This window comes from Eucalyptus grandis, chromosome 10, assembly GCF_016545825.1.
Source record: "Eucalyptus grandis isolate ANBG69807.140 chromosome 10, ASM1654582v1, whole genome shotgun sequence".
Lineage (NCBI taxonomy): Eukaryota > Viridiplantae > Streptophyta > Magnoliopsida > Myrtales > Myrtaceae > Eucalyptus > Eucalyptus grandis.
Genome location: NC_052621.1, coordinates 4,316,907 through 4,329,741, shown reverse-complemented (window position 1 = coordinate 4,329,741; position 12,835 = coordinate 4,316,907). Strand labels below are relative to the sequence as shown.

General features: G+C 41.0%; 2 protein-coding genes across 2 annotated transcripts; both read left to right on the top strand.

Annotated features, from left to right (window-relative positions):
- The first annotated feature begins 632 nt into the window (after positions 1–632).
- Positions 633–6,852, top strand: LOC104421282 (serine/threonine-protein kinase D6PKL1). The gene is made up of 3 exons (XM_010033185.3): positions 633–1,118; positions 2,246–4,203; positions 5,745–6,852. Exons 2-3 carry the CDS (start codon positions 2,453–2,455, stop codon positions 6,592–6,594), a joined length of 2,601 nt encoding a protein of 866 aa, XP_010031487.2. The 5' UTR covers positions 633–1,118; positions 2,246–2,452; the 3' UTR covers positions 6,595–6,852.
- A 1,082-nt stretch (positions 6,853–7,934) lies between these two features.
- Positions 7,935–11,713, top strand: LOC104421281 (putative low molecular weight protein-tyrosine-phosphatase slr0328). The gene is made up of 5 exons (XM_010033181.3): positions 7,935–8,395; positions 8,574–8,709; positions 8,836–8,903; positions 8,980–9,066; positions 11,437–11,713. Exons 1-5 carry the CDS (start codon positions 7,970–7,972, stop codon positions 11,506–11,508), a joined length of 789 nt encoding a protein of 262 aa, XP_010031483.2. The 5' UTR covers positions 7,935–7,969; the 3' UTR covers positions 11,509–11,713.
- Positions 11,714–12,835: the final 1,122 nt, after the last annotated feature.

Sequence of the window (12,835 nt, the reverse complement as noted above, 5' to 3'; positions counted from 1 at the left end):
TAAATTAGATTAGAAAATAAGCTAAATGAAAAAAAGGAATAATCATATATTTCATGTTTTAGCCACGTTAGTGTTATGGAGGAGAGAGAAAATATTTAAAAAAAAACGTTAACATTTTCCTTTAGATGTGGCTAGTAAAAACTACATTGCACAGACTTGATAATTTTTAGGAATTAATTGTACTTTTTAAAAAATTTATGACTTAATTACATATTTATAACAAATTTTAATACTTTCAATGCGCTTGTTTCTTTGTTCTATACTAATCGTGCATACTCTAAACTATCGACAAGGTAATAGACGGACCAATTTGCCCCGTTTAACTCATGGTTCTTAATTTGTGGATTTTATTTAGATAACATACGCCTTCCAAATACTTTTTTTTTGCTAGTACAATTAGATGATAATGCCTTGCATTGTCTCTCGTTTCATTTTTAATTTCGTGGAATCAAAATTTTAAACTGGACGAATTTCCTCGACGGAATGTGTTTTTTTTTCCCTCCCTCAAACCGAACAAAGTCTCTAGAAGAAATCCAGAAAAGGACAAAACCGGAGATGATGAGCGCTGGAAAATGGGAAGACCGGAGCGGACCGAAAGAAAGGGAAGGAAGCGAGCGGAGAGCATCTGTACCGTCCGTCTTCCTCGTTTTTTCCCCTGTTTCTTTCCGCCATTTTCAGGCCAGAGCAAACGAACAGTGCGCAGGAGAGGAGACGACTACGAAAGAAGAGCCCATCATCATCATCATCATCATCATTCGCGAGGCGAGCTCGCTCGCTCCGTCGCGGGGCGAGCTCGCTCGAGCTACTCGAGCTACTACAGCTACGAAAGGGCGATACTTCTCGTGATTTCAGTCCCTCCCTCTCTCTCTCTCTCTCTCTCTCAACCTTTTTGCTTTCTCTTTCTTCATTCACTTTCCCCCTTCTCTCTTCCGTGTCCCCCTCACCTAGCTCCCTCATCATACTCCTCCACCTAATTTCCTTCTTTCATTTGAAATATTTTCCTCTCTCTCTCTCTCTCTCTCTCGCTCTTACTCTCTCTCTCTCTGTGGCCGTCGCTCGCTCGCTTGCTCAGCCGCTCGCTGGCTGGCTCAGCCGGGGTCGTCCCGACGTTGCCCGAGGTGAGCTCAGACTGCCCTTTTTGTTTTCTTGGGTCTTGGTCTTGGTTTTGGGTTCTGGGTCTTTAGCGTCGCGCGTCTTCTTGCGGATGGATGTAGTTGGAATCGAGTCGTGTGGGAGAGTTCTTCTTTGATTCCGTGGGCGGGCGTGTCTGCTTGCGTTCGTTTCGCGCGGTCTTTTCGTTTCGCTCCGCTGGTCGGGTTCTGATTCTTAATCCGAGAGCGAGTGACTCCGACGTGTCTTGTCTTGTTCAACTAGAAGGGTCGTGGTGGGTGGGTGGGTGAGTTGGGATTGCTTTTTTCCTTTTGTTCGTTTGGCGAGCAGATCGGCGGAATCTTTGTGAACTTTCTTTCGGAGTGGCGAGGTTGATTGATTCGCGCGTCCGCGTCGTGGAGTTAGGACGCTGAGCAGTTTCGTTCGCTTTTAAATAATGGAACCGATGTTGACTTACTGAGAATCTTGGAAGGAAAGGGGACAAGAAACATCGTGTTGGCTGGTTCCATCGCGGGTTTTAACTGATTGATACTGTAGCCCTGTTTGTTTTAACTTTGCTGTTTGCTTCTTCTCTGGGAATCATTGTTGATCCAAAACTATGGACTGGTTTACGATCAATTCGTTGATTGACCGCTTCTTCTTGGTTTGGACATCTTGACACGCCTGCTGAGTGCTGATGTGTCCAATTTTGACGAAACTTCATGTGCTTGATAGCTTCTGAAGGACGGACCATAATGCTTACTAACCTTTAGCTGTTGTTCAGGGAGACGTGAATTGAACTGACGGCCTTTGACATTCACTTCTGCATATGCGGTCTTATGTTCATACTGAGCTCCTAGTAATGAAATCGGTCGCTTGATTACAGCTGTCGAGTGAGAGAAGCCAGGCGATCAAAAGAATGTCCGATGTACTAAAAAGTATGTGACTGATTACTAAAAATTATGTGTTTTGTGATCTTTAATTGGCATTTCTATGGGTTTTGGCAATTTTTACCTCTCACGTTTGTGTGGTTTTTACTTTTCACTAGAGAGAAAATGAAATGCGAAGGAGTGACATAAAATGGTACCTTCATCATTTCATCTGTATCTTAATGCTCACCAAGACTTTACATCTGTGAAATTTGTATTGAATGCAGGATCTGATGTGTCATGCTAAAATTTTGAGGGCAATTCTATCTGACCATATAAATGAGGGAATCGTTATGATTGGAGAGGATTCTGAAGTTCTTCTTTTCCTGGTTGCTGCACTTACCCATCTCCAAAGTGATTCTTCAGAATTGGGTTAGCCATCAGTGTACATTTGGAGGCTGAATCTTCCTCTTTAGCTCAAGAGTTCATTGGGGATGGCCACAGTTTCGAGTACTTGTGAAATTGTTGAGTCAGCAGAAGAATTCGGTTCCATGTGTAAACAGGACGAGAAAGGTGGAAATAGTTGCCTGCAAAATTTGTCGAACAAATCTTCACTTGAGGATGATATCAATCGCCTCTTTGAATCGCTTAACGTCCGAAATTCATCTAGGAGTTCTGGGCTATTGAATGAAGCTGGCAGAGAGTCTTTACGGAAAAATGCTTCAAAGAGACCCATGCGAGGTGGTGCATCACCAGCGTCAAGTATTGGAATATCAGAGCCGTTGAGTTTGAAGCAGGCTCTGAGGGGATTATGCATCTCTCAAGCTTCAGAAATGGCAGCTATGAAGCGACTGTCAAAGCCAATTAATTCTCCAACCTTGTCAGAAGCTGGAACTATTAAAAGGTTGTATAGGGCAGTGGTCGTTGAGGCCAATGGATCTGGCCTTCCTTTAAATGAAGGCGAAGGGAAGGTGTTAGAAATTTCCCTTGTATCTGAAGGTATCAGTTCAAATACTTCTAAGGGAGTGTCCGAGTCCATTCAGATACCATCCACAGACTCAAGTCATCATGAGGCTCATCCTTCTTCATCTGTCAAAGCAAAGGTACCGCAGTTGACAATCAGAAAATCTTCCTTGGTAGATAAAATTTGTCCTTTGGAAACAAAATCTTCTGGTGTGGAAGTGAATACAGAAGTTGGAAAGGTCAAATCTGTGGAACCTTCATCTCTTTTTGATAGTGGTGAAAAACTCGCATTTAATGATCTACAAGATGCCACCCAAGTTAAACTTCCACCAGCAAAACTGACCCAGAGCAATGGACAAAAGGGAAATTTAGATGCTACATCTAATTTATCTAGCCCTTTGGCCCCTTCCGCCAGTAAGAGGGGAAATAAATCCAGTATCAACAATCCATGTTTTGTTATGCCAGTCTTCGGGAACAAAAACTTCATGAAGAAGAAAGTAAAACACGAATCAACTTCTGCTTCCTGCAGTTCTAGTCCCTGTACTCAGAAATTAGGTGGTGTTTTGGGTCCTCGCACGGATATTATAGAAAAGAATTGTATTCCCAATGGTGAGGGGAAAGAAGTTGAAAAGGATTTTCCTGATTCAGGTACCACAGATAAGAGGACTGAAATGAATACAAGTTCTGCTGATACTGGTTCTAGCAACATAGAGTCTACATTGACCTGCAGTAGCAGAATTAAATCTCTGGATAATAAAGCTGATGAAGTTTTCAGATCAAGAGAGAAAGGTGAATTCTCTCAGAGCTCAAAAAGTAGCATTGGGGACTACAGGTGTAGCACTAGCATTAGTGAAACAAGTAATCTTAGTGGGTCCAATCGGTGTGGGAGCAGGCCTCATATGTCGAAAGACTCAAGGTGGGAAGCGATTCGGTCTGTTCAGATGCAGAGTGGAAGCATAAACTTGAAACACTTCAAACTGCTTAAGAAGCTAGGCTGTGGAGATATTGGAATTGTTTATCTTGCTGAATTGACGAGTACTAACTGCCTCTTTGCACTGAAAGTGATGGACCTCGAGTTCTTGGTAAAGAGGAAGAAAATGGCTAGGGCCCAGACTGAGAAAGAAATAATGCAAATGCTGGATCATCCATTTCTGCCTACACTGTATTCCCACTTCTCAACAGAAAAACTCTCGTGTTTAGTCATGGAGTATTGCCCGGGTGGTGATTTGCATGTTCTGCGGCAGAAACAACCGACAAGGAGTTTCTCTGAACAAGCAGCGAGGTTGGTATAAATTCTGTTATTTCATGAGCTTTTGTGGCGTGATTTATAGCATCAGTCTTTTTCAAAATCAATCTGCTTCAATTTGGCCTTTTCTCTAGTAGCGTTGTTCAGGTGCTTCTGGTTCTCATCCCTGGCTGGGGAAATGCTTTGTTCTTTTTGTCCAAATGCCAATTGCATTTATATAGCATCAGAGTTCAAGCAACAGCTGTAGCTGAGTCATTAAGCACTAGTACGCATGCACCTTTCTTAATCTGCCATCATTTTTCTTTGCTTCCAGTGAATCAATACGAGGAATACAGATGTTAATCTTAATCTGATTTTCTCTTGTACTTCGGAAAATATATCAGTTTAGGTTCCATTGAATCCAATTCTGTCATTTAATGGATGCTTTTGACATTGCCTACTTGTAGCTGTGCCAATTGAAAGATGCCTTTTACCTGACAGTTTAACTAACAGCATGAGCCCAACCCTATTCTGCGTATAATCTTTCACTCTTTTGGGTGTGCATGTGTTTGCCTTTTAAGGGGGGATTTCCTTGTTTTAGCATAGGACTTGAATGTCTCACGTAATTAATCATTATTTCAACAGGACTACGCCTATAAGTTATTGTTATGTCTTTATTTAGTCTACTTTCTGGAGGATGGATCTTGATTGAACTATTGATGCAATTGGTGGCCGATTTGTTGATGTGAAGCATGAATTTCAGCTGGTTAGGTAACAGATGTATTGACATTGTTCATGTCGTATGTGGGACGGCCTCTTTTTGTTTGGAATGTTGGATGAATCATGGTTCTGTGTCCACCTAGTCGCAGATGATGCCTTTGAAGCTGCATTAGGAACTCTTTTAAATGCTATAGTGGTATCACTGGAGTTGTTTCAGCTTTTCGAAGAAATTATCAGATCTTTCAATCTCATATAGGAAACTGAATTATTATTGGTCATATGCCAAACAGATAAAAGTGAAATTGGAGGAATGGGTGAAAAATTTTGGAAAAACTATGCATGGTTAACTGAGAAGGTCTTGCTGTGCTCTGGAATGAAAAGTGTGTATCTTTGTCGATCAGCGTATGGGAAACCCAAGTAGTTCCTTCTTGATTATGCTGGGTAGACATTTCACTGTGATTTTCCTGAGGATGCTTCACAGCTGGGTGGTCTCTTAATGGTTTGGACCGACTTGGTAGACTATGTTAAGATAACTTTGTCATCTTTGACTGCTAATCAATTTTCACCACCTTTGTTCTTTTGGCAATGTTAGAACACTGAATTGAGATGCCACAGCACATGATAGAGTAGATCAGCAAGGCATTCTATGAGAAATGAGAAGCCATGAAAGTGAACTCGAAGTAGCAATAACATGGTCTTAATAAGTAAACAAGCTATTGAAGGAAAAAAGGAGGTGGTCTTAGCAAGTTGCTTTATATGCTCAAAGATCTTGATTCATCGGGTCTCAGCTTTATTTTTCTTTTTCCCTTTTGTTCCTCTTCATGGAGGGGAGCTTGAGAGCATTTTCATGATATACATCTAACATAACAGGAATGCAGGTTTTATGTTGCTGAAATTCTCCTTGCACTGGAGTACCTGCACATGCTTGGAGTAGTGTACAGAGACCTAAAACCAGAGAACATACTGGTCCGGGAAGATGGTCACATCATGCTCTCGGACTTCGACTTATCCCTCCGATGTGCTGTAATTCCAACAGTGGTGACTTCATCGTCACCCGACCCAGAGCCCACGAGAAAGACATCTAGTCCATGCACGGAATCTAGCTGCATCGACCCTTTCTGCCTCCACCCATCCTTTCAAGTGCCATGCTTCACTCCTAGACTTCTATCAATCGCCACGAAAGGTCGGAAAATGAAGTCTGATCTGGCGGCTCAGGTCAGCCCCCTGCCGCAGCTTGTGGTGGAGCCGACCAGTGCCAGATCCAACTCCTTTGTCGGGACCCACGAGTACCTCGCTCCTGAAATTATCAAAGGCGAGGGTCATGGAAGCGCTGTTGATTGGTGGACGTACGGGATATTTCTGTTCGAACTGTTATATGGCAAGACACCCTTCAAAGGTCCTGGAAACGAGGAAACATTGACCAACGTCGTCTCTAGAAGCCTCAAGTTTCCGAGTAGCCCGGTCGTGAGTTACCACGCCAGAGACTTGATCAGAGGGCTCCTGATAAAGGATCCAGAAAACCGATTGGGATCTGCCAAAGGGGCTGCAGAGATCAAGCACCACCCCTTCTTCGAAGGCCTTAACTGGGCGCTGATCCGCTGCGCGGTTCCCCCTGAGCTGCCGAGGTACTTTGACGTCGGCGTCAGCGCGAATTCTACCCAGACGGATGTGGCGAAATGTAAGGATTTTCAGAACATAGAGGAGCAAATGGAATTCGAGGTGTTTTAGGCCTTTGTTTCGGAACCGGTTCTTTGCGCGGGAAAGAAGATTTTTTGCATGTTCTTTCCAGTTTTAAGATTGATTTCTGTAACTTACATATATGTAGGATCTATTGTATATATCATGTAGGAGAGATCTGGGGAATTTTGTCATCCACAAGTACTGTAAACTAGGACTGACAGTACAACCTAAGATACAAGGAAAGGGGGTTTCAGTCGCTGCTTAGAAATAATATAATTTTGCGAGAGAACCGAAGATCTATGCTCACACGTTTCTTTTACCATTTCGAAGTCTCTTCTTTCATTTTCAAATTCGAGTATCGATTGAAAGCCGATAACTTTTATGACAGAGGGATGAGTGCATTGAAACTCTTAAACTTGTCACGAAATACAATTAAATCTTAAAATTTTTAAAAAGTGTAATTAAGTCTTGAAATTTATAATAAAAGTTGAATTGAGTTTTTGAATTTTTAAAAAGTGTAATCAAATCTTCAAATTTGTCAAGATGGTTCAATAAAGTCTTCAGGTAAAATATGTTTTTTTATGACTTAATTGCATTTTAATGACAAATTTTAAGATTTGATTGTACTTTGTAACAAGTTTTAAGACTTAATGGTTTTTTTTAATATTTCATAACTCAAATCATATTTTCGTAACAAATTTTAGAACTTTTACTGCACTTATCCTGATAAGAAAAAGTAAAATTTGGGCCAAAATTGGGGATTAAGTTAAAGTTGATGTCTTTTTACAAGATAAAGAAAAAGAATTTGGATCAAAATTGAGAATAGAGCTAAATTGGTGTTTTTTAAGGGTTAACATCATAAACAAAATTTTAAATTGATATACATGTGACAAATTTATCAAAAATAATTTATTTACTATTAAAAACTCTAAATCGATACACTTGTGATAAATTTAATTTTCATTAGTTTTCATTAAATTTTATAATCAAATTATTAAGTTAGATAGTATGTGATGTATCGGTTTAGGGTTAAAATAATTTGAAATTTTTTGTGGTATTAATTTAATTTAACGGAATTTAATAGAGGATAAAATCGTCATAAATGTACTAGTCCGGGCTTTTTTGGTGGTCAAAAAGTTAATTTAAGAGCAAATTTATCAAAAGTGTACCTACTTAAAGCTTTGGTGGTAAAAAGATAAATTTGTTATAAATTTGTTAATGATGTACCAATTTGAGATTTTTTTTTTTGGTACCTATGTTTTTATAAAGAAAATTAGGTTAAATAAAAATAGAATAATCCAAAAAAAAAAAAAAAAAAATGAAAATTAGAATCCACGTGCATCCCGCGAGCTCTCTTTCTTTCTTTTATCCCAGCAGTATCCAAATCCCTCGACGGTTACAGGTGGGGAGAGAGAGGAGAGAGATGAGGCCGTTGCGCTTGCACAGTGTCCGAGCGGCAACGCCCCTATATTTACCCTTCTGCCCCTCCGCCCCCTCTCCCTCCCTCCGCTCCCCATTTCTCCCTCTCTCTCCTCCGCCCGCGCGCCGCTCCTCTTCCCTCCGGAGCTCGAACCCAGGGCTCGGTCGCCGTCCCGATCCTCCTTCGACCCGCTCCCCGATGTCGTCGCCGTCGCCGTCCTCTCCTCCTCCTCCTCCGACGCCGCCGTCCGCGGCGGGGAGCGCGGCGGCGGAGGCGGCGGCGGAGAAGCCCTTCTCCGTGCTCTTCGTGTGCCTCGGCAACATCTGCCGGAGCCCCGCCGCGGAGGGCGTGTTCCGGGACTTGGTGAAGAAGAGAGGGCTCGATTCCGCCTTCAACATCGATTCCGCCGGCACCATCGATTACCACGAGGTCGGTTGAGTGAACAGGCCGTGATGTCGAGTACGATCGTCTGCATTTTCGTAGTTGTTCGTCGGCGTGCTTCGTTCCTTTTGGCATCCGAACGGGATTGTTGCGGGATTATATGTTGTGTCGTGCTGTCCTGTGCTGTGCTGTTGATGTATGTCGATCTTTCGTGTTGTCTGTGTAGGGCAATCTCGCTGATCCGAGAATGAGAACGGCAGCTAAGAGTCGCGGTGTTGAGATCACGTCTACATCGAGGCCGATAAGGGCAGCTGATTTTAGGGATTTTGATCTTATCCTCGCGATGGATAAGCAAAACAGAGGTACTTCAACTTAGTTTAGTTGCGAGGTTTTGCGAAATTCTAATTGTCTCAGTTTGGAACACTCTATGCTTCTTTTGATTGTCCTGTGTATGGTCTCAAGCATAATGTGGGGTTCGTGTTTGTCAGAGGATATATTGGAAGCCTTCAATAGGTGGAAATTTAGGGAGACCTTACCTGAAGACGCGCACAAGAAGGTAAATATGGGGTTTTGGGGGAATAGATGTGCCCTGTTGTGGGTGTTTTCTCAACTTTTGGTGATGGCTTTTCCAGGTTAAGTTAATGTGTTCATATTGCAAGAAGCACGATGAAAGCGAAGTACCAGATCCTTACTATGGTGGACCCCAGGGTTTTGAGAAGGTAATAATATCTCTCTCATGGAGTGTCATCTCTGATCAGTAACATTTATCTCCTGTAGTGTAATTTCTGATCAATCTTATAAAAACTTGTGGTGGAGCATGAAAAGAATAGTCTAATACGTACCTCTGTATTCTGTTTTATGATTACAAACAATCACACTGAAGTTCCTAGGTATCTCAAGCTTCATATGATTGTGAGAAATGGGCTTGCGTGTGTCTTGGAAGTAGCTTATTTGGGTATCTAGTTGGCTGACAGCATTTGTCCAAGTTTGAAGCCATTTGACTTACAGAGCAGAAGTTGAAATCTTCAAGTCACTTGGCCTTTGTAGGTAGTTAAGCATTTGTTTTATGAAAGTTAAGCTGGAAAGGTTAATTTAAGAAAATCAGTTGGTGGGACATTGCTTATTGGTAGAATCATTCTATTTTGGTAAATAACAGAGAAGGCGATTATGCTTTCTGATTCTGCAATTATCTCCACAATCTTGACCTAGTTTTTGCCTGGCTTGAAGGTAGGCCAGACACGTAAGATAGAGAAAAGGAGGGATAGTAGCGAGATTTAGGGTAGTCTCTTGCTGCAAAATTCAGCCATCCCAAGTTAAAAAGGAATAGAAAACTCATTCCTAACCACGGAGTTTTCTCTTAACACTGTAGTTTACTAACTGGCACTACTTTAGCCAGCCCATATAGATAGGTTCAAGACACTTTTTCTAGAGGCAGCAGGGATTTGGTATTCTTTTGGTGTTAATTACCATGATCTAGAGGTGCCGGGCATGAGATGGGATGAATGGGGGTCAAGTAATAGGGATTGTATTGGAGTTCTGAGTGAACAAAACCACGATGGCATATGGAGGAATAGGCAAATATGAAGTGCCTACTGGAGGAGTAATGTGGCAATCGGGTGGCTAGGTTTCTTTAATTAAATTTCAGTTTGGAAGTGACGTTAACTCCAATTTCTCTGAGCAGGACCTTTACCACAGTTAACCATGAGAATACTTTTCGAAAGACAACTCCCTCTAGGGGTGATCGGTTCCGGTTCGGTCTGGTTCCACCTTGGAACCGGGAACCGACCGGAGCACCGTTCCCAAAATTGCAAACCGTGGACCGGACCGTTTGGTCCCTAGGACCGGGAACCGGACCGACCATCGGTTCCGGTCCGGTCCAGTCCGGTCCAACAAAATCGGCTCTACTTTTTTGCACTAAAGAGTGACCGCGCTCCGAACCGATCAATCCAATTCGGTTCTCGAACAATTTAACAAAACTAATCACACATGTTTCCACGTGCAAAACATTCAAATGTGATTCAAACTTCGTGTGTTTCATACTTAACTTTAATCATGAAAGCCGTGAATAATTTGGCTAAAAGTTATGCATGGCTTAGATTTTATATACAATCTCTGCTCTTTAAATGTTTAGTCAATGTGGGACTCTTGAAGGCTTGAAGTGCCTTGTGGGTCTCTTGAAACCTTAGTCCCACATCAAGTAGAAGATGAAACTGATAGAAAATGAGAAAGAAAATTGACAAAAACAAAGAAGGAATTGGAGGAATTTTCTGTATTGTGTATTGCTGTGTTTGTACATGTATTACACACCTATTAATAATACAAGAAAAGAGTACGATAGGAAGGAATATACAAAATATGTTGTTTCCTATACTACTGTCCTAATATCCAATCTCACGGATTCATAGAATCAATTAACCATATTTAGATAATTAGAATAAAAAAACAAATCATATTTCCAACAAAAACTAACAAGGAGATTTTTTTCTATAAAGAAAAGAGTAATGAAAATAGTTTTAATGGTCTCTTGACCACATAAGATGATGCTACCTCAAATTGCAAATTTAGTTGCAATAAGTTATCATGTTTATATATTTTATTAATTTTATGTATATAAATTATATATAAAAAACTTGTTTCGGTCCGGTCGGTCCGGGTTCGGTCCCGGTTCCCACCTTAGAACCGGGAACCGACCGACCGCCACCGGGTTCCAGATTAGGAACCGGACCGGATGCCGACCGTGGGAACCGCCCAAAACCGGCCGGTTCGGTCCGGTCCGGCCGGTTCTTGGTTCGGGCGGTTCCCGTTGCACACCCCTAACTCCCTCAACAGAGCATACTTTCTAATTCTACAGTTCTGTGTCCTTTCTGATTAATAGCCGTTTGTCTTCGTTTCTACACTGCCATGGCTTTCTTCATGTGCTTGTCTTGCTGACAATATGGGCTAATCTTGTCTGAGACATCACCATCTGTTTTGTCTTTTCCTTGACATTATAATGTTGGTTCACTGCATCGCATTTTTCATCTAGTTGTCCTTACGTTGCACGGTATGCGAGGCAGAAGGAGACTAAGATGTTTTCGTTCTCATTGCAGGTGCTCGATTTGCTGGACGACGCTTGCGAGTCATTGTTGGACAGCATTTTGGCCGAGAAAAGTCAAAATTAAAATTTAGATTTTATTGACTCCACCAACGCCATTAAATTGCACCGTTTTATTGTTGGTTTGCAGCATGTACCGGTGCATTCATTACGACTATGATGTTGCGAGCACAGCTAGAAATTTTTGTCGATAGAGCACACACATTTGGTCATGTTTTGGGTCATTGCACTCCAAGGGCTATACATAGGAGTGAGCAGTTTCAGATTCTATACAAATTCCGCCTGGAACCTAAAAAACTTATCTGTTGGAATAAATTCCTCATTTTTGAAACTTGAAATATACTCTATATACCTTAAAATCTAGAACCTACCTTATTACAAGTTCCAGGTCTATTTAAGTTTTACCTTTATTAATAATTAAACGATTATAGTAAATTATCACATTTAATAATCATTAATTACAATTACAATACACTATCTATAATTTATATTTAGATACACAAAAATTGTGAAACATTAGTCATGAAATGGAAACTCAAATTAATAGTCTCAAATTATACACGTATCATCAAACGTCATGGAATATTGTAGGATCATACGAAAATCATAAATCAAGAAAAACACAAACTTATTTCGAATTTTAGGTTTTATGTTCCACTAACCTATAACTTGAAATTTTCTCATCAAAACAAGTTTCTCAATATTCAAAACTTGGAACCTACAATCCCGTGAACCTTAGAATCTAGAATTGAATAGATTTCCACTGATTTGATTCTACTTCGGAAATGATGCTCACCCCTAACACTCCATTGTCGGGATTTCATTAGTTTTTCTGTTTATATGAAATGAAAGCGAAAATTTATGAAATAGGAAACTTGGTTGGATCTGAATGTGTGTCACAATTTTCTTTTCGTTCAATAAACGAGAATCAATTTTAGTAAAAAGCTGCTGAGTTCATGAATCACCCTACTAATTTTATGAGCTAGATGTAAATCAAAGAGTGAATGACCATAAGTGAAATTCAATTCGAACAAGCGATCACGAAAGTTTTGTCCTCAAATTCCTGAAAATCATCCGGGACACAAAGCAAATGTAGCTTTACCAAGTGGAATTAGTTAGAACTTAGAACTAGAGCTATATAAACAATCTTTTTGGGAACCAAATCCTGAAACAATCGCATTACCGGGAGACACCCGGTCGGGAGACGTTCATCATCCCTCCCACAATATTTTTTCCCCCTCATGAAGAGGCATATCAGTGTCCTCGGGCACGTCGTGGACCTGATTTCATGTACCAGGATGAGAACACAAACTTCCCTTTATTGCCTCGACATCTTCTTTTCTTCTATGCTTCTTATTCAAATGCATGTATGCTCTACTAGAAACAAAAGATGA